Below are 27,737 nucleotides of genomic sequence, written 5' to 3'. Positions count from 1 at the left end.
AGATTGTTGGTAAAGAATGTAGAAGAAAGAGTGAGAGAGAGATAGAGGGTGTGTTCCAAAGATTAAGGAATTTGTTATATCATTCTCATTTCATGTTCCTTGCTAGCAACAGAATTCTACTACATATAACAGTTTCTTCCTTCTTATGATTATAAGCTTGTGCTCTTCGGCACGTGGCTTTTACACTTGAATATTAAACGCATAGTATTGACTATAACTGAAATATCAAAATGCACCGTTTGACTTAACGGTATTTTAAATTCCCTCTTCTAAATGGTCGGACAAGGTGTTGTTATAGATGAGGATATCGTCAAAGAAAACAATGATAAACTTACGCAAGTAACTCCAAAAGATCTCGTTCATCAAACTTTGGAATGTTGCTGGGGCATTTGTCAAGCCAAAGGGCATGACCAGGAACTCATAGTGCCTATTATGTGACTTAAATGCTGTCTTGTAAACATCCTCAGGAGACATTCAGATTTGGTGATAACCCGATCTGAGGTCTATCTTAGAAAAGATAGTGGCCCCAACCAATTCTTCTAAGAGCTCGTCGATTAGGGGAATAGAAAACTTATCCTTCACAGTGAGTTTGTTCAGCGCCCTATAGTCAATGTAGAGCCGCCAGGACCCATCCTTCTTCTTGACTAGAACTATGGGAGAAGCAAAAGGGCTACGGTTGTGTTGAATAGTTCCTGAATCCAGCATTTCTTGAATCATCTTCTCTACCACATCCTTTTGTAAGCTGGAATGTCTGTAGGGTCTGAGGTTCACGGGATCAGTACCCTCATTCAAAGGTATCTGGTGATCATGGCTGCGAGGAGGTGGCAGGTGTTTAGGTTCCTCAAAAATCTCTTGGTAGCTCGCCTGTAAGGCTGTCAAACCAGTGTGGTGAAGAGCACATGGCTGTAACTTGGTAGACATTGGTTGTTCTTCATTGCCTGTACTATCAATGTTGTGTAGGCTGCAAAGGCTAATTTCAGCTATCAGGCTGGTGTTACATAACAGGCCATTGAGTTACTCTACTTGAATAGTCTCCACTGGTGTTGGTTTGTCCCCCTTGATGCAAACTTCTTGGCCCTGCCATATAAATGTCATCCACATCTCCTCATAATTGCAGACAATGGTTTTCAGTTTAGCTAACCACTGGATACCCAAGATCATATCACAATTTTGGAGGTCCAGCGTGTACACATCAGTCTCGAAAGACACTCCCTGCATTGACCATTGAAAGTTGTTGCACACAGAATAACAAATCATGAGTCCCCCGTCAGCAACCTGTACAATCAATGCTTTAATGCTGGTGAGTCTGCAATGTAACCTTTCTGCCATCTGGTTGCTAATGAAGTTATGGGTGCTGCTTGAATCAACCAAAATAAACAAGGGTTGTTTTTCCACCCTGCCAGTGACTCTTAAGGTATTTAGTCCTGCTACCCCTTCTAAGGCATTGAGAGAAAGGTGTGGGTTATGAGTGACATGTTCTTCTTCAATCACCTCGTCCCCGTCACTACACTCTCCATCCTTTTCAACAATACATAAGGAGTACAACCTTTTGTTCTGACACCGATGGCAAGGAATAAATTTTTCATCACACCAGAAACATTGACCCTTAGCCCTTCTCTCGTCTAAGTCCTTGTTTCTGATAGGTCTAGTGGTTCTGTTGATTGGGTTGGTGTTATAGGGTGGGGGAGTGGGTAGCAAGCCATTGGAAAATGGTTTAGAGGTATTGCTGGAAGATCCTGATAGGTTTTTGTTGTAGCTGGTTGGAGTGTATGGTTTACTTTGATGAGCATATGCAATGGGTTGGTAGGTTTGTTTTGTAGGATTTGAGCTGTAGCGCCGGTGGGTGAGTGTATTGTCCTGTAAACGGGTAAGAGTATAAGCTTGTTTGAGAGTTTTTTGTTCAAACATTTTTATCAGATTCTTGACCTCCACTTCCAATCCTCCTATAAAAAATACCAGTGCATTTTTTTAAGAAATCTCTGATCAGTTCCACAAGATGTCAAAGTCCTTTATGTAAGTTTCCAAGTCGTTTTTTTGTTTTAACTCAATGACTTCTTCTAATGGATTTCTTTACCCCCCCAAACCTACAACATAAGGCTTCTACGTACTCTGGCCAAGGCACTACCTGTCCCCCCAAACTTCTCATGAAATTCTGGTGCCAACACAAAGCCATCCCATCCAGGTAGTAAGAGGCCAATTTGAGCTTATCATGCTCAGCAACCTCTTCCACATCAAAATACTGATTGCATTTATAAATCAATTTGAGTACATCATTCCCCTCAAAGACAGGGAACTCTCGTTTTGGCCTACGCAGGGAATAATAGGGAGGTGTACCTTCATTGGTTCCATTGAACTTAACTGAGAAGTCTCTCGCAGTAGTGTACTGAGGTGCAGGTGGTTATTGTTGGGGCACCTTGTGTGAATTGGTTTCACTGGCAGAGAGTTGAGTGTTCTGCAAGATTGAATCTACACAAAAGACAAGGGCATCAAGGACCTCCTTAAGCTCGTGAAAACGTATATAGTATCTGCCCTGGTGTCATTAAGTTGTTGTTGTATTTGATCATACGCTTAAGCCTGCTCCGGATTGTTGGGTTCATCTGCCTTCCTGGCATTTTGGGACCTCATCTCGGGTGGCATTGTCGAGTCGAAAGATGCTGCTCTGATACCACTTGGAGCAATCTTTTAGGATTATGAACACTTGACAGTAATATCACTGTCAGAATTAATGAACAATAAGAAGATGATAGCAATGGCAGGTAAGGGAAAGGAATTACACAGATTGTTGGTAAAGAATGTAGAAGAAAGAGTGAGAGAGAGATAAAGGGTGTGTTCCGAAGATTAAGGAATTTGTTATATCATTCTCATTTCATGTCCCTTGCTAGCAACAGAATTCTACTATATATAACAGTTTCTTCCTTCTTACGATTATAAGCTTGTGCTCTTCGGCACGTGGCTTTTACACTTGAATATTAAACGCATAGTATTGACTATAACTGAAATATCAAAACGCACCGTTTGACTTAACGGTATTTTAAATTCCCTCTTCTCATATTGTTTATTCCATTTTTACGTGTAACAAGTAACTACACCAAAAAGTTGAAAAACTTAGCCTCCATATTCCACAATTCCACATTAACCCTAGCGGGCAGTGGCCAAGGCTCTCTTCCTCAAAGTCCTTCAATGTTGACTGTTGAATGTTCCAAAACAAGCCATCAATCCATCACTACAATCTACCTCTTAGCCTCTATTTCACCTTCAGGCCTCTCTTTTTTTCTTCACTCACCAACGGGCGACAACATCCTCTTCATTCTCCAAAATTCCACTGACTTGTACTTCTAGAAGCAAATCGATTAATCTGGTGAGTGATCTACATTCTGCAACTTTAAAGTTTATTTGTTTATGCGACTTTTGAATTAGTCTTCTTAGTTGATCAATACTAGGGAAACTAATTAATTTTGGTATGAGAATGTTAGTCTTAAACCCCCTTACTGTCATTTCCACTCTATGTCTATTCCAAATGATTTCCAGTTGTCAAAAAGTGCAAAGAAAATATGAGCTCATTTTCAGCAAGTAATAAAGAGTGAACTTTGCTTATCTATTCTTGTGGTGATCGAATTGTTTCTATATTAAGGAGGTTTGTTTTCTTTCTTTAATTTTCTAGATTTAAATATTGAGACTAGAACTTAAATGCATTGTACTAATATAGAGAGTGTGTTCTTAATATGTTATAGAGATAAAGAGAAATGTAATCTGACAGATTTAATTGTTTTGACGAATTAAAACAATTGTCAATGTGGAGGGATGGGGAGCTTGACTTTTGTGTAGACAACTGAATTGTTTTCTCATTTAGGACCATTGTTAGCTCTTACTTGACTAATAAGATGGTGAAGACGTGAAGCCAAACCACCAATTCAAGAATATAAGTCTCAGTATGGATGCATTTGTTTCATGTCAAGTTGATTTTCTCAACACGAGTTAAAGTTTATATGCTAGCTTAGTCGATTATGCCAATCTAAGTTCTGTTTGGTTGCTGAGACATTAATCTTAGCAATAAAAAAGAAGATAAATCAAAATTTTCAATTTTACACTCTGTTTGCTTAAAATTATCAGGGCTTCCAAAGAGAGTATAATTTATTGATTTTTTTTAATTTGATCAAAATCCAATTTTGTAATGATGAGTGAAGCACAAATACTTAGGTCTAAAGAGAATACAGGATATGGAAATCAAATAACCAGTGGTCCTTGTATCTTCTTTTTGTAACTATTTTCTCAGAAACCTAAAGTTTTAAAGTAATGCTTCTCGTAACTCAAAACATGCTATCTACACATTATGTGTGTGCATGCATTAATTCATTTGCTTGCATATATTTCTTCATTTTCTCGAGTTAGGTTGTAGGGATTTGGAAACTTTTGATTTGAGGCTTTTAGCCAATCAAGGGTAGAGGATTTTGACAAACCCTTTCCACTGTGTGTTTGGGTTCAAAGAAAATATTTTCCTCGTGCATAATTGTTAATTGCAAATCCTGGACACTTAATAGATATATGTATGCCATTTTAAGGTCAAATTACAAGCATTTGTTTTGCTTTTATCTTTTTTTTTTCCCGGGGGCTGGTGTAGGGGAATGAGTGGTTTAGAAGAATCAAGTTTGTCTTTCTTCATTTTTCAACATCGCCTATTGGCATAGTAGAATTTATAATTCTTCAATAAACACCTCCCTTTGTTGCTTGCATGCAAATAATTAATGGCACACTCCCGTGATTGAAGAAATATTGCAGAAATATGTGTATGCTTAAATCTAAGAAAATATAATATGAAAAAAAAGTTTGTGTAATCTGTGCAACCTCTTCATCAAATGATTGGAACCATTCCCCGACTCTTGAATGGCGGCATGAGTTCTCTAATTCACTAGTTGAATTTCCTTTTGGGATAGGCTCTTCACATGTAGAGGATTGCCTTTCGAGTAGAGGGCAGCCCTTGCTTTAGTTTGCCCTCTTCAACATGCATATTCCATATCAAACATGATGAACTAATTTAAGTCTTATTGTTTTAGTTTTGTGAGTTCTTTATTATGTATGAATTTTTATTTGAATCATGTATTGTTATTAGTTAGTTTTAAGTTTGTTAATTGTTAGTTAATGAAAAGTTACTTAAACTATGTATGAATTTTTATTTGAACCATGTATTCTAAGGTGCTTGAACTATGTATGAATTTTTATTTAAACCATGTATTTTAAGGTGCTTGAACTATGTATGAAAAAAATTTCTTTGTGATTTTACTATCCGTTTTTATGATTTGAGTTTATTTTGCACTTTTCGTGCCGTGTTAAAAATATGTTTTTGACAACCTTGAGTACAGCAACAACAAGGGAGCGCAAACCGAGCATCGGTGGCAGGTAAGTGTTTCACACTTATACTCTCCCTAGTTAAGAGTGAAACTAGTATTCTATTTTACTTTGGAATTTAACACTTGCGAATAAAGTTAAAGAAATGAAAGATATGATGAAACGGACATGGATTGAAATCTGATTTTGGTTGTGGACTTATGGACTTCAATTTCGAATAATGAACTATAATGATGAATCCAAAACAACCATCTATGAACCTGATTAGTCGATCTCGAATATGGGTGGTTAATGATGTTAGCAAGATTTGCTAACATCGGCATCATCTTGATGGAAATATAATGAATGTTGAACTTGATTAACTATTTGGGTTAAAAATAGTTAATGATACCAACAAACATTGTCGGTATCGGCAAACCAAGGATAATTTGATTAGCTTTCCAAGAATGAAGCTAATGATGTCAAAAGACCTTGGCATCAGCATTTCCGGAAAAATCTCCAAAGTAAGGCAGAAAATAATTGATTGATTATTTTGGGTTAGAAATAGTTAATGGCACCAACCGGTAAGTTGGTGCCGGCATTACCAAGGATTTGATTAGTCGATCCAGGTAAGGGCGACTAATGACACTAATAGGAATTATTAGTGTCGACAATAACCTCCTCAAATTTAGGACAGGGTAGTAAGATGGGTGTACCCAGTAAAGAATAATAGATAATAATCGTATAAGGGAACCCATAAATGGGTTATGGAATGATAGGCTCTAGATGTAGTAAAGAAAAATTTAAGTGTAGGTTTCCAGGACAACTATGATTGTGTACTATCGAGTAGGTAAATATATATGTAGATAAATGTATTTATGACTCTCCCTCATCTCTGCTATATTTTTACTTTTAATATAATTATTTTTATAATTTGATATTGCATGTCATTTACCTTTATATTAGGAATAGTGTCCTAGGTTTCTAGTTCCTTTTGTATGAATTAGGGAATTCATGTTTCTAATTCCTTTTGTATGAATTAGGAATTAAATGAATGACAATGTATTTTGCCCTAAGTAATTATATGACTCGAATTGTATTAGTATCTCTTTATATTAATCATCGAGACTTAAGATTTTTACTATTTTATGCTTGTAATATGAACGTTGCTTATCCGTGTTTGACTACCATTTTGTATGTGTTTGTAAATGAGAAGGAAAAATGAATATGTGAGCTATTATGCTTGTGACTAGTAATGATTGTGGTTGTGATGAAATATGAATATGTTATGATTGCGGAATGAGCATAAAATGTGTGCAGGATAAATTATCGATAATTTGAAACCCTCCTGATATAAGGGAGACTTTGTTGAAATTTCAATAGAAATTTCAATAAACCTTAAATAAGTCGACAAAAAAAAATTTACCCACAAATTTTGGTAGTATAATTGTTTTGTTTGATCAAGGAAATGAGAATGTTACAGGTGAAGTAAAAAAAAATATTAAAGTTTATGAATGGAATCACGACAAAAATCTTATAATCAAATACCTAAAAGAAAATAAGAGGATAATGTCATAACCTAATTTTTAAGTTTTCCCCAAAACTATCATTTTCTTTTAAAATTCAAAACAAAACAAATAAAAAAAATACTAACAACTTGGCAAGAGTCAACTAAGAAAGGTTTCAAATGAATGGAGGAACCAAGCTGGAGTTTTGGACAAAATTAGAAGCCCAATTGTATCTGTAACAGCCCGGCCCAACATGTCGTATATTGTCCGCTTTGGACCTTACCGCCTTCACGGTTTTGTTATTGGTGACGCGAGCCCACTTCTGAGTCTGATGCCCCAAAACGCGTATAACATGTTAGCAACCAGCACTACTAAAAAGGTCAGCTACCAAACTCTCACCCGTCGATGTGGAATATTACAATCCACCCCCCTTAAGGAGCCCGACAACCCCGTCAGCACAACTAGACAGCCAGTTAGGTCGGCTCTGATACCAAATGTAACAGCCCGGCCCAACATGTTGTATATTGTCCGTTTTGGTCCTTACCGCCCTCACGGTTTTGTTCTTGGTGACGCGAGCCCACTTCTGAGCCTAACGCCTCAAAACGCGTATAACATGTTAACAACCAGCAATAATAATAAGGCCAGCTACCAAACCCTTACCCGCCGATGTGGGATATTACAGTACCCATATACTCAAGACAGAAAAGACAATGTAGATTCAAGGTCAAATGAAATAATTATTGGATGAATCTGCATAAAAACTAAGTCTAAATATTTATTAGATTTTTAATAAGCTAATTTGATTTAATCATGAGCCTAATTAATGATTTAATTAAGTTTACAAATTAATTTGGATGAAATTAAAAGATTTAATTAGGTGCAATGACTTAATTATACTTTTAATTGGTGAAATTAAATTTGAAAGCTTAATTTGGGTTTAATTAAGAATATTAGAATTTTATAGGACCAGATTTAATTTTTCTAAGCTCAATTAGGTTATATCAAGGATAAAATTGAAAGAAAAACAAAGTTTAGGGTTCAATTAAAGGCTAAATTAAAGAAATTCAGAACCAATTACCTTTTTTCAAAAGACTCGCAACTTTAGAGACCCAATTCAATTGAAAACATGAGTGAAATTAAAAATTAGAAGTTTAAAGATCATTTAGAAATAAAATTGAAAATACCCAAAACCAAAAACCAAGTTGAAAAACTTACTTAAATCAGGGGGTATTTTTTAAGCTTTGTAAGTATGAAATTGAATTGATTATTGAAATCAGAATTCAATTGAGACCTTAATTGAATAAATTAAAAGATTAAGGGCTAAAATAAAAAAGTAGATTAATGACTTAATTCAAGCCAAAACACCAAAAAAAATAAATGAAACGGTGTGTTTTGGCTATATTTTGAGCAAAACGACATGTTTTGGTTCAAGGATGACATTGTTTTGGTCAATGCCAAGTCAAAAACATAAAAACCATACGTCACATTGTCTGGCCACTGCTCATTATCTTCAACCTTCAACACCAAAAATGGTAGCTCTGATGCCACATTTCAAGCCTTTCTTCTCTCTTATACCTTCACCATACAAGATAAAAAAGATGTCATCCTCATGACATGTCATTGCACCCAAACCTAAACAAAAAGGTTGTCTCATGGAAGACCTAGACCAGTTGCAAAGTTGACCCAAAGAGGTTGGCTCAACTAGCATTTGCAACCCGTGATAGTGACTTTTGGCCAATGATTAGGATTATTCCTGTTTGAATCAAGGGTCAAGATTTATTCCCAATAAATAGTAGATGTCCCTCTTTCATGCCTTATAAATAGAGATAAATTTCATGAAAAATGCGAAAGGAAAATGGGGAGAGAGAGAGAGAGCAAAAAAACCAGTCATATAAACACCACCTTTCCTGCTGCCCAACCAGTCATCTTTCTCCACCTCTAGTGACCACCATGAGCCACCACTAGTACTGGTGGTGCCACCAATAACAAGCCAACCTCATCCAGGTAACATCGTTCTCTCCTCTTGATTGTGTATAAGCTTAAGAAAAAATGGGAATAAGACATGCCGGTAACATGCATGTTATTGGCAAATCTTCTTTTTAAGCCACCACTAGGGCAAGCTAGTGGTGGCAAAAGCATGGGTTGGACCCCATTCTAGCCCTCATCATATATATATATATATATATATATATATATATATAAAGATAAAGGACATGTTAGACCATTTATCAGCCTAACAAATTGGGTTGGGTTGGGTTGGGCTTGAGCCACCCATACACGTGGGCTTGGGCCTCAGGCCCAACCTATGTGGCTTAAGGAATATTTAAATTGATAAATCATAATTCTTATCATATTTTTTTTAACTAGGAAAAAAACGATGTTATTTATGTTTTACATGATAAATTAAGGAATATTTAAATTGATAAATCAAAAATAATTTTTAACACTAATTAAATATTAACGAAGAAAGAAAATCTTCGTAGTATAAATAAAAGATAAATGTATATGCAAATGTTTTACACCAATTATCCTTTTTATTTTAAATGTTTTCATTAATTTTATCTAAGAGGTTAATTGTTGTTGTTAATAACAAATGATTTCCAATTTTATGAAAATTTTATTGAAATACAAGTAATTTGTATAAAATATAAGAGTAAAAAAATTAAAGACAAATTAAACTAATCACTATGAAATACTATGCAACCAATAAAATGTTAAAAAAAATCGATCATTATTTAAAAAACAAAGTTAATTCAATAGAAAGGATTAATGGAAAAAAAATAAAAAAAAAGTCAAGCATAGATGGGTTAATCCAACGTGTCTAGCCTTAAAAAAAAACCTAGGAGTGTGCTTGGGTTTTTTTACATCTTCTCTATTTTTTTTATTATGCGGATAACATGTCATTTATGGAGCTGCTATTTAGAATTTAATCATCACTATGATGGCTGGAAAATTAGAAGGATTTGGTGGAGAAATCTATTTTTTCAACCCATTTACACCTAAAACACCATAAAATCCTACATAAATCACCTATCAACCCCAAAATCACTTAAAAAAATCAACTAAATAAAAAAAATCTAATCAGAACTCAATCTACTTTTTCAGACATATTTATACAAAAAACCATCATCATTGAACTTTTCTTGATGACTTGACACCAAGAATGGTTTGTCTCATCGCTAAAAAGTGGATATTAATTAACTTTATCTTTTCTTAGTGGTTTTAAGATGATTTTCTTCTTTCTCTTTCTATCTCAAGGACTGAAAAGTTAAAAATCATAAAATTATTTTTTGGACTAATATTAGAATTTTAAAAACTAAAGGGACTAATAAAGTAAGAAAAAGAAAAGTAGGTGGATAAAATAGACTTTTTTCTAATGGATTTAAGATTAGTCATAAGATTTCTTCTTGTTTTACATTTTGATTCTCTTTTATTAAATTTTTATGGCCTAAACAAATTTTAATAAATTTGTTAATTAATTTTAACATAAAATCCTGCAATTAAAATAAAGGTTTGAGGAATGAAATAGAAAAGAAAACTACTATTAATTACTATAGTGTTTTAACCTAGGCACTTTTGTATATTTTTGTAATCTAGGATGTAGCATAGGAGATCCCAGTTACAACCATAATATCAACAAAATTAAAATTGTTTTTTTTTTTTTTCATTATGCAAATGAAGGGTTTATATGCTAAGTTGATAAACTCATTGCTCATTTCCACTGTTCTAATTCAAAATTAAATTGGATTAGAATGAAGAAAGTGAGCAGTGGGTCTCATCTAGATGTGATTATAATAACATATTTATATAATACAGGATAAATATAAGGATTATATTAAGAAGATTATTTGATTAAAATTTACATTATAAATTATAAAAATAGACTGACGTTGAAGCTTACTAACCCTACAAATAATTATTAATTTGAAGGGTCAAGAACCAAAAAAAGTAAGATATAAAAGGATCACTATTAGATAAAAGTCCTAGTCTTCTCAGTATGAAAATAGATCAAGAAAGGAAAATAATACATTTGTGACTTTAATCCCAATTTATAATATAAATTTTCCTTAAATTTCATCCTGTTTCATATTAAAAACTATGTGATTGTACATAGAACTTATATCGGCGGTCCGGGTCATTCGCATGTAATACTATATATTAATTTATTTAAAAATTACAAATGCTTTTCTAAATATTTTTCCCCCAAATTTATAAAAATCTTCCATATTTATCTATAATTTATAAAGTTTCAGGCTACGAGTTTACATTGTACCCTTTATGTTTGTCGAGTCATATTTTTTAAATTCAAACACATTTTTAATAACAAGTTTAAACTAATTACACTGAATTTCATTAAATTATATCTCAGAACATTTCTTTCCCGTTTTATATCTTTCTTCTGGTTTTTATCTACTTTTCTTTGTTTTTTTATTTTCCCATTATTTTCATATTTTTATTTTTAAATTAACATAAGAACATTTTATTTTAAATTCTCAAAATATAAAGTTATCTTCTTAATTTAAATATTTAATTTACTCATTTAACATAGTTTTTTTTTTGTTATGAATTTTATCCGTTAGGTGGCCTAAACACCAAAATATTCACTCCACAAAGAAAAGTTGGATGTTGAGACGAATGGTTTCCATCTCGGTTGGCTCTGAGAATGCGTCGAACGTTTCACCCGCCCAAAGCTTACGAAACAAATCCAGTTATCCAACTCTTACATCTAAATTACTTTTCCGGTAAATTTTGCTTTTTAAATAAAAAAAATATTTATTTAATTATTCTTAATATATACAAGCATTATTTCTTGCGAACCCAATAAAAATCAATCTAAGCTTCCAACCTAACTTTATAATTATGAATATATAATTACAAGAAAATGACGATTTTAGTCAGGTATCCTTTCTAAATAAATGATATAAGTTATTCAGTAAATAATATGCATATAATTGAATGCAGAGGATTTCTAAACATATACAAGAGATTTTGATTGATTCGTTATATATTTTATCCTGTTTGGGAATGTGGTTACGGTTATTTTTCAAAGTACTTTTCGTGCCGAAATGCATTAAAATAATATTTTTATTTTTAAAAAATTATTTTTGAGATCAACGCATCAAAACGATATAAAATATATAAAAAATTAATTTTTAATAAAAAATATTTTTTTTAATTTTTGAGAAACCGCATTTCCAAAACTCTTATTTTATAGATCAGTTAGGTGTCAATAGATAAAGAAAATCTTTCGCCTAATCTGACTTGATCCCACAATGTATGGAGACATAAAAAAAATAAAAAATAAAAATAAATAAATTCCGACCTAAATATGAATGTTACTACTCATTCTAAAAAAAAAAAGACTTTAGGGTTTTCACATGCTAATCGGTTTTTGAGTAAAATCAAATAAGAAATTCCGAAAATCAAACCAAATCTGAATGGTCAAAGATGAGAGATGGAGAACATGGCAGTGAATAAAAGCGTTGGCATAGAAAGTGAAACAAGAAAGAATAGGATTCTTGGGAGTACTTTAGGTGGGCTAACGTATTCTAGGGGCATTTATTTTGCCTAAAAAATATTTTATATGTGAGAAATATTCTATATTAAATGTTTTTATGATATATAATTAGTAAAGTGAAAAATACAAAGGCAATAAAACAACTATGATATTTTACGGTGATAGAACGGTGATGATAACGATTATGGTAGTAGTGATAATAAGATACGGTTTTGATGGTGCTGAAGTAAAAGCAATAATAAAATTTGTGATCTGTTAACGAGGGTGGTTAGATGATGATAGTTAAAATTATTGTATGATATTTTAAATGGATTATTAGTAAAATATTTTATAAAATAATATTTTATGTTAACCTTTTTTTTCATAAAATATTTTATATAAATCAATTATGAAAAAATATATAAAATATTTTTCTATGAAATATTTTATGCAGAACAAATGCATATTTCTTCTAATTACTCTTGGGACTCGATACTTTATACGAATCAAAATAATTCCTAATTTTGTTGTTGTTTTTTCCTAAAATTGAGTCCAAACAAATTTAACAAATTATTAATGATAATTGTTTTTATGATACATAAAAAACCACACAAGTGTTTTATGTAATGTACACTTCTCCGTAAATATCCTAGATATTTATATTAATTATATTATAAATTAGATATTTCTATAAGATATCTTAGATATTTCTTAAGATATTTATCATTAAAAAAATCTATATAAACAGATCTCTCTGAGAGCATAAAAAAGGCTTATCTCTCCAAACAATGTAAGACTCAACACAAATCTAATATAAGACTTAAACAACACTTATGGAACATTTAAGTCTAAGGAATAACATTTATTCTCCACGTCACTTGTATAAACACTATACTGATATAAGTATCAGAGTGTTTTTCTTGTAGGTGTGGGTCAACCAAGTCCTTCATGTCTAGTTTTATTAGCCCATGAAAAACGTCTTTAATCTTTCTCCAATGAATTTTTTTCCAACCTCATTATTGACATGAAAAATGAATAAAAAGTCAATTATTTCCTATTTCTCAAAAGCTATTTTTATGGATGGTGAAACCTAAATACAGTGGCAACTATGCCATTGACTATGCCAATGGTTAAGCCAGTGGTTATACTTATGGCTATGCTAGCAATTACGCTCACAGCAATGCCCACGTGACTACTCCTAAACTTCTAAAAAACTAAATGGACTGTGACAGGAGCAAATAGGAAATAAGGGGACTAAAAAAAACTTTTTCATATGAATGTTTTAGTGGTCATGTTATTTTTTCATGTCTTACACTTTGGTCCCCGTCTTTTAATTATGTATTTATACAATAAATTATAAGGAATTGGTCATTAATTTGATTACAAAGGATGTAATTGAAGAGAAAAAGGTTCGACACCAAAAATGAAAAAAAAAAGGAGCATTATAAATCCATGATGCTTTGTGTACATGCATGGAGCTGCAACGAAAACCCCATGCATTTTAATATTTTTTATAATTATAATTATAATGATTTTTTTTTAGTTTAACATGGGTGTCCGGGTCAGCTTGAGCGTATCTCGACTAATTCCACGGGCCCTGAAGTTAACAATCATGTAAGCCTCCAATGGCTATCATATGAGCAACCACATGGCTTGAACCTAAAACCACAGAGGAAGTAAACCTCTTAGTCCCAAGCTTTTACCACTGGGTCACCACCTATATGGTACCTAGATTGTTTAATTATACTGATTTTAGAACATATATAAGCAGTATCATTAATGAATCGTTTTCCCAGTATTCGAGTCAACTTGTATGTACATTGACTAATCCCACGGATTCTAAAATTAACAATTATATAAGTCTCTAGTGGTCCTGAGATTTATGAGACTCTAATATCTACAAAGTAAATTTAGGACCTGACTAGTTAAATTACACCACTCAGAGTTAATTAACACTATTTTGATTTTTAGATACTTAGTTGATATTATTTATATAATTGGAATACTAATTTATATTTTTCCAAAAGGGAGCCGGCAGTTTCTTCTTCTTTCCCTTTTAGCAAAATTCTCTTTTCTGCAAAAACCCTAAAACTTAGTTTACTAAAATTAATCAATCAAACCAACGAAACTCTAAAATCTCCAATGTTTCACCATTAAGATAGCTTCGCCAATTCTAATCCACGCACAATGGACGCGCGTAGAGCCACCACCACTGTCCCCAGGGTACGGCAAGTTGGATTCTTCACGCCCAATGCGCCGCCTGCTCAGCCGAGTCGGACTCAGTCCTTCCCTCGCGATTCGAGCTCACCACCTCTCTCCAACTCTCCTGCAAGCAACTCCTTATCACCCGTAATGATTCCTCCGCCACGTCACCTTTCCGATAACCTCGTTCACCGCGCAACCTCACCTCTCCCCGTCCCTGAACCCCCCGCCTTCCGCCGCCCTATCCGCAGCCACCACGTGGCGGTAGTCGGGAGCTACAATCCATCGGAGTCGCTCCTCGGCTCGTCGCCTCCGCTGGCTTCCCCGTCTAGTCGAGTGATTGGAGATGGAGACTTCTCGGAGGAGTCGTCTGCTGGTTGGTTTCGGAGGAGTAATTCGGCGAAATTCGCTTCGAGTTTTAGCGGCGGGTTTGACTTGACGTCTGTGAAGTCATCAGAGACTATGGGATTTCATCAAGTTAAAAAACCTGTTGTCGCTCAACTCAAAGGTAAATTGCAACTACCTTTGCCACCTGCCGTTATGATTATTATTATTATTATAGTTTGGATTTTTAATAATAAATAAAAAAATATTGTTGCAGAGGAGAAAAGTGGAGCTTCTGCTGTTGTGGAACCTCAGATAAATAAAGGGCTTTCTTCTTCTCCGAGTACAAAACCATCGAAAGAGAAAACAACAAAAGCTGAACGGCGTGCCTTGCAGGAAGCTCAACGTGCTGCAAAAGCTGCTGCTAAAGGTTTTTGTTTTTTTTATATATATATCTGTTTTAATCCCAAAAAAAATGTTTGAAAGTTTTGAATAATACAGAAACTAAAAAAAATGCGATCATTTTAACATGCTTAATGAAGAGTAGAATTTATGCCATCAATTTTGTGTGTCACTGCTCATAATTCGTCTTTTTTGTTAGCTATGACTGTGTCTGAGGGAGTATCTACTAGTAAACCTGTGAAGCAGCAGCCAGCACAGAAGAAAGATGCTCCCCCACCTGCATCTTCAATTGCAGCTTCTGATAGGAAAGGAGGTGAACGTTCTATGGAAAAAGAGAGGAGGAAAGATATCCCTGCACCACGAATGCAATTTGATGACAGAAGTCGTGTGCAAAAGGCTAAAAAGCGTGCAGTGGTCAATCAAAGTGAAGCTAGGAATAGGGTTGAGTTGTTTCGACACTTACCGCAGTATGAACATGGAACTCAGCTTCCTGACCTTGAGTCGAAATTTTTCCAACTTGATCCTATGCATCCAGCTGTTTACAAGGTGCTACTTCTTTTGGATAATGACTTCATACATTTATGCAGGAATTTGTTCAAACCATTGCCACATAAATCATTATCCATGTTAAATCAATTTTTATCCAGATTTCTCAAATAAATTGTTAATGAAAATCATGAATGCGCTTGCAACATGTTGAACATGCTCCTATAGACTGATGTGTTCGTATGCCCTTGCAACTTTGGTACACAAATTTAGTTTCCTCTTGTAAACTGAACTTATGGTAAGCAGCTGTGAAATTACATTGGTGATATCAATATTTTTGGAAAACTAAATTTATCAGGAGGGATGGATGGATTGTCTAGATTTTACTGTTCAAGGGAAGACCCCAAGCATGCAAAAGCAGACACACACACACACATATGCAAACACTTATACTTTGGTTGCACACTGATTTATGGCATTGGTGTACCTGCTTGTTTATTGATGTAGCTATGAACTTTTGTCAGGTTGGCCTACAGTATTTGGCTGGGGATATCTCTGGAGGTAATGCTCGATGTATTGCAATGCTTCAGGCATTTCAGGAAGTCATTAAAGACTATTCCACACCACCTGAGAAATCTCTTACTAGAGACTTAACTGCAAAAATCAGTAGTTTTGTTTCCTTTTTTATAGAATGCCGACCATTTTCTATGAGCATGGGAAACGCAATTAGGTTTCTCAAGAGTCGGATTGCGAAGTTGCCTTTAACTGTTTCTGAATCAGAAGCAAAAGCCTCCCTTTGTGCAGATATTGATCGTTTCATAAATGAGAAGATAGTACTTGCTGACAATGTGATAATTAGGCATGCTGTTACCAAGATCACGGATGGGGATGTTCTTCTCACATATGGATCATCATGTGTCGTTGAGATGATTCTGTTATATGCCCATGAGCTTGGGAAACGGTTCCATGTTGTTATAGTGGACTCTCATCCGAAACTTGAGGGCCAAGCCCTACTCCGTAGACTGGTCGGAAAGGGACTGAGGTGTACATATACTCACATAAATGCTGTTTCTTATATCATGCATGAAGTTACTCGAGTTTTCTTGGGCTCTTCCTCAGTATTATCTAATGGAACTGTGTATTCGCGGGTTGGGACTGCATGTGTTGCCATGGTTGCTCATGCATTCCATGTTCCAGTCTTAATATGCTGTGAAGCCTATAAATTTCATGAAAGAGTACTGCTTGATTCAATCTGTTCAAATGAATTAGGTTTGTTTGTTTCCTTGCAAGATCAGTTCATATTGCTTTATCCCTTGATTACATGTATGTTCTTTGATACGAGAGGAAAATAAAGGAGCATTTTTCATGTTGCCTGCAGGTGATCCAAATGCTATTTCAAAGGTTCCTGGAAGAATGGATATTAATTTCCTGGATGATCTGACCAATAAGGATGATCTGCAGCTTCTAAATTTGATGTAAGCTTCCAGATGCCTTGCAACCTAAGAAAACCAGAAAAAAAAACATTTTCTAAATACTATCTTGATCTTGTACTGTGACAGGTATGATGCCACTCCTTCGGAATATGTCTCAATGATCATCACTGATTATGGGATGGTAAGTCATGGTGTCACAAAATACTTGATTGTTTTGCAGGATTCTCTGTGTTGCAGTGTTGTTTAATGAATCTTTACAAATGATTAGTTAATGCTAGTATTATCCCACCTAAATGGATGTCCTTGAAATGTTTGGTGTTAGTGAATTTCCATCTCCTCAGTTCGCACACTTTGGCTTGCATTTTTCAGAGTTGCATGCATTCTTCCTCCTGTCTTGAGTGTATATGTAGCATAATGTTACACATACTAACATAACTTGCAAATAATACACTCAGACATACTAACATAACTTGCAAATAATACACTCAGCTCCTTGTATATCAACTCCATTTCAATAATGTAATACACTTAACTACATAGTTGTAGTAAAACAATACACAAAATATTGAGACTAGCTACTACAGTGTAGTAGTAGTAGTTAAATGCAGTGCGTGTTTAGGATTGTGGTAGAGGTTGCTTTTCAAAGTGTTTTTCACTCAGAAATGCATCAAAATAATGTTTTTTCATTTTTTTAAAACTCATTTTTGACATCAGCATATCAAAACAATCAAAAAACAGAAAAAAAAAACTAATTTAAAGCTAGAAAAAATCAAAAAATTTCAAAAGCACGGTCCAGTCGCAATCCTAAACACCCATGTAGTCAAGTACTAACTACTACAGTGCAATGCAAGAACTTGATAATTTTGCTATAGGTAACTCACTAATTACCATATCCAGCATGTGAACTAGTCAAGAACATGGAGAAGGAATTAATTTCTGGAGATGCAAGATGTACATGTTTAAACTTTATTGTTCTGTGTGGTGATTCAACCATTGCTTCTTATTTTCCACGGGCAAAATGATGTTCAAGTTTAATGTAGCTGGTTGAATAATTTAATCTATATTTTCTCTGTTCTCTGGTATTTCTGCACCTACCTGGCTGTTTTTTTTTTTTTTAATTCGATTGTAGTGCACGCTGCCCTGTTGTGATGGATGCTGCCTTTTGTATTAACCCACTGTTTACGGTGCTTGGGATTCCTTCCTGATGGTTGTGTATATTCATATTGCTATCTGCAGATCCCACCCACAAGTGTGCCTGTCATTGTGCGCGAGTATGGGAGGGAGCACCTGTGGATACAGTAATACAGGAAAAGCTTCGCGTCGGTGAAGGATCCTTTATAGTGGATCCCTTGCATGGAATAACAGGACTATGAATTTTATTATACTTGGTTGGGAGCCTCTTCTAATCATATTCTTCACATCAAAATGATATGACTCTATACGTTGCCAAACATAAGTTTTGTTTAAATTTGTTGTTAGCAAATCAGAGAAGAGAACGGTGCAACTTTTGCCCCACCTGAGCTCTGGACTTGGAGGTGGTTTGCTTTCCATATTGGTGAAAGAGCTTGAGAGTAATGTGCATAGTCTTGGAAATTACGGCCCAACAAAAACAGACCTTTTAAGCTTAAAAGCAAGCAAAGTGCTTTTCTGTAAGTGTAGTCAGAGGACCAAAGGGCCTTCGGAATTGAAGATTCCGGGCATGGCAAATCATTGGTCATTACAATTATACCTATTCATTATGCAATGTAATCCAATTAGTCATTACATTCATAACCATTCATCATATTACAAGTTCAGAAATCACAAAACCAAACATGGTAATGGACCATGAGATTTGATCGATCCATTACAGCTAAACAAAGATGCCATAATTTGTTCGTCTCTGGTTAGCATTCTTGGGGATTCTGAACCGCACATGCATAGCATTGATAGATACAACAGAGGTTATAAAAAAATCTGAGCGTCTAGTGAGTTAAGAGGCAACTAAATTACAAATGGACTATGCAGGAGATAACCTAAACTACAGGCAGCAAGTGCACTTTGCTTCCATCAACTAAATTACACCAAAATTACATCCTGTATTCTCATTCATTGACGTGTCTTTTATCATCTTTGTTTCTTGTCCAGGCCAACAGTGTTTTCTGCTGTTGTAGCACCTGCCATTTCCATCAATCTCTCGTAGTCTATCTCATCTGACTTGCACTTCAACTTGATCCCTCCTTGCATCCATGACCTGATACAAAGAATCGCCTGTGTGCTATCATGTGGCATACAAAATCGTTGCTTGTCAATTTCATCACCTTTACTGCAAAACAGATCTTCAGGCGCCACTGAGGTCGGCTGCACAGCCAAGAAATCCCGGGCCATCACTGAAAGACGTGGATAGCGCGTGCTGTTGACCTTCCACCACTCCAGGACATCTGTTGGTATTGGAGCGGGAGGCTCTGACAGGTACTGAGTAAGCTCGTCGGTTGCATTGCTCAAGCTCACTCTTCGCTTCTTCCTAGCAATTTCCTCTGCAAAGGAAACACCCCCCCCGTCTTCAATCTCTTGAGCACCATACCCACTTGTCATGGATGAAAAATGGCTGCTAGAGTAATTTCTTATGAATAGAGTTCTGGCTTCCTCCAGATAGTTTCCTGAGCTGAGGCTCTCAGGGATGAGCTCACATTTGATTCGGGGATCCAGAATTGCTGTCATGAAGATGAATATGTTGCCAACCTGTGTGGTGTAACTCCTAGACTTTGTTGCCATGTCTTCAGCAGCATTTTTTAGCCAATCTGAGCTGAGACGGGAATCTTTGCATAGGGTAATCATCTCAGAGATGTGATCCATGAAGAAGAGAACCAGCCCGATGGTGAGTAACTTATTTGTGCAAATGTTGTTTGTGGTTTTGTAGAAGGGTTCCAAATATTTATGCACGATACTAACTGCATTCTTTTCTGCAGGGCTCAGCACCGTCCTCCCAACAATTGTCTCCTCGTACTTTCTCATAACGCCATCCATAGACTTTCCAGCCTGCAATCATAAATAAAACCCTAGTTCATATTTTCTCACTTTATCTCATATTAAGATGTTAGAGATCTCAGATGAAAGAGCAATTACCTTGCACACAATATCAAGCATCTGGTAATTACCACTCCAGCGTGCTGAAGTTTCAAGTGGAAATTTCCAACTGCCCTCCTGATAAGCTGCTGTTAGTTGAATAAAATCCTCTGACATCTTGGCTGATGAATTTAGCTCTAGCACAAACTCCCTGACCTTAGATATTACTGGTTTTGTGGTTCTTAATCCATCTTCTATAATCAAGTTCAAAGTGCGAGCAGCACAAGGAATATAGCAGAACATCCCCAGTTTCTGACCATCTAACTCCTCCTTCAGAGTATGGCACGCATGAATAGCATTCTGACTGTTATCGTGAGTGCATGAGAGGACTCTACTCTCTATGTTGTACATCTTGAGAACCTTTTCCAGGGAATGATAAATCTCAGAACCACCACAAGGATAAGGTATTTGACATATGTCAAGAAGGACTTGTTGGAAGGACCAGTTTTCATCTATCCACTGACATGTGACGCTCATATAGAATATTTGCTCATAGGAGCTCCAGAAATCCAGAATAATTGAAACCTTGGACGAAACCTTTTCCAAAGTAGCCATCACATCTTCCTGCATGCTCCTGAAAACTTCACGGATTTTTACTTTGTACCGCTCACCTGGCCAGAGTTGTATTGATGGGTTTAGAAATTTAAATGAGTTTGCCAACCACTTTTCTTCCAAGGTTGAAGGAGGAAGAGAAGCTAAGATGAGCCACTTAACGAGCAACCAATTTATATGATCATAATCCATCTGTTGTTTCCCCTGTTGTTGAGCTTTCTTGACCACAGTGATGGGCTGTGGTGCTGAACTAGTGACTGAATCTCCGGACTTATCATATCCTGGATGGCGATTACTCAGGTGCCTTCCCAAATTGCCTTCATCAAATAAATTAAGACCATTACATGCACACAGAAATTCTTGTCATGATATCATGCTCAAATTCATCTGAAAATAGAACACAAGAAGGTAAAACAAAGAGCAATTTGGAGACTTCAATTTAGAACATAGCCACATGATTTCGGGATACAGATTCATAATGCAGCACAAAGCTCAGGTCAGTAGTTTCAGTGTTGGATCTCAATTTCATTTTAGATACTTACAAGTTACAACATGTGAGTAATAGAAGAGAAAAGAAGGGGAAATGGAACTAGCATAGGAGTCCTACCCGTGGCAGTTGCAATAGAATAACTTTGTCCACAAAACTTGCACCGCCGACTCTTTCCGTCAGGAGCAGTCTCAAAAAATTTAAGATAGACTGAAGTCATTGTCTTCTTTCTTTTTGTTGGAACCACAATAGTTCCCTTTTCTGAAGATCCCAGTCCAATATCTACTGGATCGACATTTTGGATGAGTGCCACATCCATCATTGATTTGGGATGATCCATATCTACTCCACAAGCAACAGCTGAGTACAATTAGAGTTACATACACAAGCAATATCCAATCAGTTCCATTCCCAGTTTTCCACATCACAGCACGATTATTGGATTAAAACTTAGTAATCAAGAAATCCATCATTGGAAGTACAAACAAAAAATGAACCCCACAAAACAAAACCTTGAGCTTTACAAGTAAAATGCAACAGGATGCGCGAAAAAGAATGAATCCAATCCCATCTGAAGGACCAAACTTAAAATGTGAAAATGGAGTTTACCTTTGTAAGTTTTGAACGCATTATTTACAGTCCACTCCATTTGGTTTGCAGCAGCTCTCCCACTCACACTTCCTGTCTGAAACAACCCAATACACACACTAATTAGACGAACACAACAGCCTGCTTACTACTTACCATACACTATTTATCAACACAGAAACCAAAAAAAAAAACAACCAGAAAATAGTGTCTGAAACCCAAAACACAACAAAAGGAGAGATTTTCACCAAAAGAAGAAGAAGAAGAAGAAAGTTTTACAGCTTAACTTGATCCTTCTTTCTTACCCCAAAATCCATCTCTTCCTCTCAAATAATTCTCCAATTCTAACAAGAAAAATCTGAAACAGAAAAGAAAAGAACCCATAAATTATATATTAATAAAAAAAAATTCGAAATCAAGCGAGAAAGCAGTGTTGTTTGGTATAAGTGTAGGGAGAGGTAGTTAGAGTACGTTACTTACCATTAATCACTGGGATTTGGAGGTTTTTTTATGGTGAATGAAGAAGAAAAACTTAGAAAGAGACAGGTGTTACGGAGCGGAAGAGAGAGAGAGAGTCTAGAGAGAGAAAAATGGAGGGAGGGAGATCAAGAAAGAAAGAAAGGCTGTGGATCTAACTAAGCCGGATCTAAGCCGAGCAAGAAGAGACTGATAGATTTTTTTATTTTTTGTTGAGAGAAGAAAATTTTATTAAGTCATAAAAGGAAGGAGAGAGAGTGCGTGTCTGCGCCTGCGTGTGTGGCTCGGCTGGTGGAAACCTAATGACTGAATGAAGAAGTTTTTAAAAACAACTCGACTGAGTGGCTCGGAGCGAGTGAGAGAGACTCAGGTTCTCTATGTTGGTAGATACAAACAGAAGGCTTGACTCAGTCAAGCAGTTTGGAATTTGGAGCCAGCTTTGTCCTTTTTATTTATTTTTGTGTTTTAATTTCCTTGCTTTGTGTATAAACTTAATAATAATAATAATAATAATAAGGCTGCTGCTTGGTTTAGGAGTTGTTGTCGAGCCCCAGGTGGAGCTTCTCACTCATTGTGAGCTTGATTTTCACACATTCAAATCCAACGTTCCTTAGACCCATTTATTTCACAACGATTTGCGTGTGTGTATACTAGTCTTGGTGCTAATGATTCATTAATTATATATATATATATATATATATATATATATATATATATATATAAAATAATATTTAGATATTGAAATAAAATAAAAAATGATAAAAAACCGGTCAATATAAATTTATAACCATGATAATCAGGGTTGAGTCAATTCGAGATATCACGTTAAATCTGTAACTTAGATCATGAGATTCAAATAACCTGATAAAAAATAAAGATAATTATAAAGTATTTTTTAAAAAAAAACTCGTATTAACTTTTCAAACCTGTAACCCGGGTTATTAGATTTGAAACATCCAATCTAGAAAAACCATGAAGACCAATTATATTCCATGCAAATATTGAAGGATAAAATTGAAAAAAATAATTTTAATTATACAAAAGAATTAAAAAATAGTAATTAAAATAATAAGAATCAAAATTAAAATACAAAATACATTTTAAATTTGATTGACTGATGAAATTGAAAAGAAAAATTAATTTAGTAAAAGGACAAAAAAAAATCAAAAGAATAAGTGTCAAGATTGACATAAAAAATAAAAACAATGTTTTGATTGAAAGGTGAAATTGAAAAAAATAATAACTTTTACAAAAGAGCAAAGAAAAAATTAGAAATCAAAACAATGATAACCAAATTGGTAAACATAATACCATCAATTTAGATTGAATGATAAAATTGAAAGCCAATAAAACTTTTATAAAAGGACCAAGGTAAAAAATTAGAAATCCAAAAATTAAGAACCAAATTGGAGAATATAATATTTGATAAATTAGGATTGAAGGATAAAATTAAAAACAAATAAACTTCTACAAAAGAGTCAAGACCAAAAATGAGAAATCAAAAAAATAAGGACTAAAGTTTTAATATCAATAACTAAGAGAGCCAAGCTAAAATTTTTAGGGGAGGAGAGAGAAAAAAAAAGTAAACTAGTGATAAGTCAAACCATCAACGGCGACAAGCTCTGCACCAACAAGAAGAGAACGCAATGACAATTCAACCTTCACGGTGGAAGGAAATTTTTGGATTTCAGGACAAGCATGTCCTTTTTTTAAAATTTAGTTAAATATCAAAGTGCCCTTGAGTTGTTTTTCTAATTATAAAAAAAACATTTGTAAAAAGCCAAAAACACCCCTTGACCTTAGGCTCAAATTTTTTTATTTTAAGAGTATTTTTATCGTTTTACTGTGTATTTTAATTGCTTATTATTTTTTATATTTGTTTAAATACCAAATTGTCTCTCATCTTAAATTATAATAACAAAAAAACCATTATGAAAATACAACAATATCCTTTGATGCTAGTTTTAAATTTTGTTATTCCAATGGTATTTTGGTCGTTTCAATATGAAATTAAGATGAAAAAATACTTATTGTCCCTGGTCAATTTAAAAATGACAAATAAACTATGTAAAAAGACTTAAATATCCTTGAAAGCCAATATAAAATGTTTTAGATAAAGAAGCAAAATTAGCATTACATTATTTTCCAAAGTTTTTCCAAAAAGTCACAATGTTTCTTTCATCTTTGCTTTAATGAAAGTCTTCTAATTTTTGTATCCATTTTTATTTATATCAAAAGCTCATTGTCCCACCCAATATTTAATCGATCATGAAAAGTAGAGTCTCTACTTCGTGGTTTTTTTTAAATAATAATATGAAAACTAAACATTGAATCCTAGTTAATGAGATTGCTTTTATAACTTGAAAGACCACATCATCCTAATGTACCCTCGTAGTGGATTGATTAGTACTTAAAAGTGCATTTTTATTAAGGTTTTATATCATCATTTTGCACTTAAAGTATCAATAACTCCTTAACTAAAGCATGTTTTATAATAACAAGTCTGATACTATAAGATACCTTTAATTTATGGTAAATATTCATCTTAAATGCAGGCCTATCACATAAATCAAATGATTGATTGATGAGTTTAACTACTGAAATTGAGAAGACAAAGAGAGGGGGCAAGCATAGAAAAGAGATGCTGGTTCAATCCAAACTAGAACACTATTCAGTTATTGGATCATACCTGGAGTTGTAAAACTTGGATTTAGGTCTGGTCTATATGGATGGAAATCTAAGACATAGGCCTAAAACTTTCATGAGAGTCCAAGATTTAAAAATGTCGTTTTCAAGTTTAAATTGAAGTAACAACGAAGAAGTCGGAATTTGTTCTGCAGCATAGACAATGTTCAGTGTTTAGCCCATATCTCGAGTTCTAGAGGTCCAAATGTGCTGATTCTTGTTTTGTTGGAAAGCTGAGACAATTTCCTAGAACTTTCATGAAGACTATATATTCAAATTCTGATGTTAGCAATGACGTTTTGTTCAGACAAGAAGATAAGGATTGTCACCAAGTCAAGATGTGGCCACCCACTCAACAATTAGTCATCAAATCAATAGTTCTGAATTTTGGACAATAAAAAGAGGCATTTGCCATGTATTTAGGCATCTTGGTTTTTAGATCAAGATCATGTTCTTGCTCTCTTTCTTTATATTTTTGTAATGCTTAAGTTTTGTTTATATTAATCTCTTGTTTATGCTTTTCTTTTCCTTTTCTTTACTTAGTTAACTTATATCTTATTTATGTTCTTATCTTGTTTATTTATGTTTCTCTCTTCATTATGTTTAGCTAAGTTTATTATGTCAAGGTGAAAAGGTTACACTAATGGTGTAAGAATAAGTATAGTATAAACTCAACATGGACTTTAATGTTTGATACTAACATGTTTTGTATTTGTTATCTTGTTCACTTTTAATACTTTGCTTGTTAAATGGTTAATCTAGATTTATGTTGTATAACCCTCGGTATAACACATACTTGGCACTTTCATAGCCCAACCGTATGGTATAACCGACATCTGTGCTATGAAAGGAATTTGATTTTTTGTTAACATAAGTTATAATTATGAATACCTGACAACATTTACAAGTATTAGCATTATTCGAATAAGATAACTAATGTAATCATGTTAACAATTTATAATCCGATTGGAACCTCCTTTGTGTGTGGTTTCCAGTTGAGTAATAAAAAGAGTTTATACTATACTTGTTTGAAATATCATTAGTGGATCCTCTAACCTTGACAATTATTGTATCCTTGTTAATCCTTATATCAATATCACATCTCAAAACTCTCTTCAACTCCTTTTCTGTTATTATCTTTTTCTTTATTTGTAGTTATACAGTTAACTTTTTTGTGGTTCGACCCCGGTTTTGCCGAGTTATTTATTACTTCGACACTCCTACACTTGAAAGAAGACATAAACTCTTTGGATGTGTCAAGTTTTTGGCGCCATTGCCGGGGAGGTAAATTCTTGTATAAATTATAATATTTATTTTATTTTCTCTTTTCACTTTTCATTTTATCTAACTTTTGTTTCTTTTGTTTTGTTTTGTTTCTTTTCTTTTCTTCCACTTTATTCTCTTCTTACACGTGCAAGAAAGTTTGGTCATGTACATTAAGTGGTAGACTTTGTAGGGTATCCTCATCATTTTCAGAAAATATGGTCGAAGAAGATAACCAGTCGCTTCATAATGAGAATAATAAATAACCGTGTTAGAACACTTGGAGACCACATGAATCCCACAAGAACAAGTGCACCCTCATGCATAGTTTTCCCCCCTGATGCATCTCTTTTTAATTTTAAGCCAAACATTATTCAACTTTATCTTCTTTTCATGGCTTAAAACTAGAAAATCCATACTTGCATTTAAGGGAATTTGAGGAGGTTAGTAACACCTATAATGACTTAAATTGTAGCATGAACACCATCAGATAAAAGTTTATCCTTTTTCATTAAAAGATAAAGCTAAAACATAGCTACAAAATCTTAGGTTCAGATCCATTGTGCTTGGGATGAAATGCAACAACAATTTTTAAAGAAGTTTTTCCCGTCTCACAGAACAAACTCTTTCAAAAGACAAATCACCACTTTCACTCAAAAACCAGGAGAAACATTTTACCAATGTTGGGATAGGTATTAAGACTTGCTTAATACTTGCCCTCATCATGGTTTTGAAACATGGAGATTGGTTTCACATTTTTATGAAAGGTTAACACCTAAAGATAGACAAATGGTAGAATTGATGTGCAATGGAACTTTTGAAGATAAAGACCCTAATGAAGCAATGGAGTACCTAGACTTGCTAGCTGAAAATGCTCAAAATCGGGACACTACAAGCACTTATGAGGCACCAAGTAAAACTCAACCTCATAAATCTAGTGGAGGAATTTACAACCTTAGGGAAGATCATGACCTCCAAGCCAAGTTTGCATCTTTAGCTAGAAAAGTCGAGGCACTAGAATTGAAAAAGAGTGGTCAATTAAAATCTGTTCAAGACATTGTGTGTCAAATCTGTGAAACCAATGAACACTCAACCAATGATTGTCCAACTTTGCTTTCTTTCAAGGAATGCCTCCATGAACAAGCTCATGCTCTAAACAATTTTCAAATGCCCAATCATAACCCATACTCGCAAACATACAACCCTGGTTGGAGAAATCACCCAAATTTCAGTTAGAAGAGTGATGCACAAACTTCACAACCACCGTTTCAAGCACATCATAATTTTCAAAATTCTCATGGATATGCACCTCCTTATGCTCCACCTCCTAGAAGAAATCTTAAGGAAACATTGCATGCATTCATTGAAAAGCATGAGACAATCAACACTCAAAATGTTCAAACCAT

General features: G+C 34.4%; 2 protein-coding genes, 1 long non-coding RNA gene and 1 pseudogene across 10 annotated transcripts; 2 read left to right on the top strand and 2 right to left on the bottom strand.

Annotated features, from left to right (window-relative positions):
* The first annotated feature begins 14,342 nt into the window (after nt 1-14,342).
* LOC7487086 (uncharacterized) lies at nt 14,343-18,947 on the top strand. The gene is made up of 7 exons (XM_002318526.4): nt 14,343-15,037; nt 15,131-15,283; nt 15,455-15,801; nt 16,266-17,010; nt 17,120-17,216; nt 17,301-17,355; nt 18,411-18,947. Exons 1-7 carry the CDS (start codon nt 14,515-14,517, stop codon nt 18,474-18,476), a joined length of 1,986 nt encoding a protein of 661 aa, XP_002318562.2. The 5' UTR covers nt 14,343-14,514; the 3' UTR covers nt 18,477-18,947.
* A 25-nt stretch (nt 18,948-18,972) lies between these two features.
* LOC7487085 (zinc finger BED domain-containing protein DAYSLEEPER) lies at nt 18,973-22,742 on the bottom strand. Of its 8 annotated transcripts, none has more exons than XM_024581799.2 (6): nt 22,387-22,742; nt 22,186-22,264; nt 21,928-22,003; nt 21,439-21,678; nt 20,280-21,148; nt 18,973-20,192 (listed from the first exon to the last, which is right to left on the bottom strand). In XM_024581799.2, the coding sequence occupies exons 3-6, from the start codon at nt 21,965-21,967 to the stop codon at nt 19,281-19,283; spliced, it is 2,061 nt and encodes a 686-aa protein (XP_024437567.1). In that variant the 5' UTR covers nt 21,968-22,003; nt 22,186-22,264; nt 22,387-22,742; the 3' UTR covers nt 18,973-19,280. The 8 variants fall into 8 exon arrangements, with proteins under 8 accessions (XP_024437567.1, XP_024437564.1, XP_024437565.1 ...); XM_024581796.2 differs by having other exon boundaries at nt 22,194-22,264; XM_024581797.2 differs by having other exon boundaries at nt 22,212-22,264.
* On the top strand, nt 19,884-20,318 carry LOC112323481 (uncharacterized). Its single transcript, XR_002976905.2, has 2 exons — nt 19,884-20,031; nt 20,123-20,318. It is a non-coding gene; the product is annotated as an uncharacterized LOC112323481 (long non-coding RNA).
* Nucleotides 22,743-26,951: 4,209 nt separating the features above from the next.
* Nucleotides 26,952-27,062, bottom strand: LOC112323686 (small nucleolar RNA R71; annotated as a pseudogene).
* Nucleotides 27,063-27,737: the final 675 nt, after the last annotated feature.

This window comes from Populus trichocarpa, chromosome 12 (assembly GCF_000002775.5).
Source record: "Populus trichocarpa isolate Nisqually-1 chromosome 12, P.trichocarpa_v4.1, whole genome shotgun sequence".
Lineage (NCBI taxonomy): Eukaryota > Viridiplantae > Streptophyta > Magnoliopsida > Malpighiales > Salicaceae > Populus > Populus trichocarpa.
The sequence above is the reverse complement of the archived record's forward strand: the minus strand, read 5'-3'. Positions and strand labels throughout refer to the sequence as shown.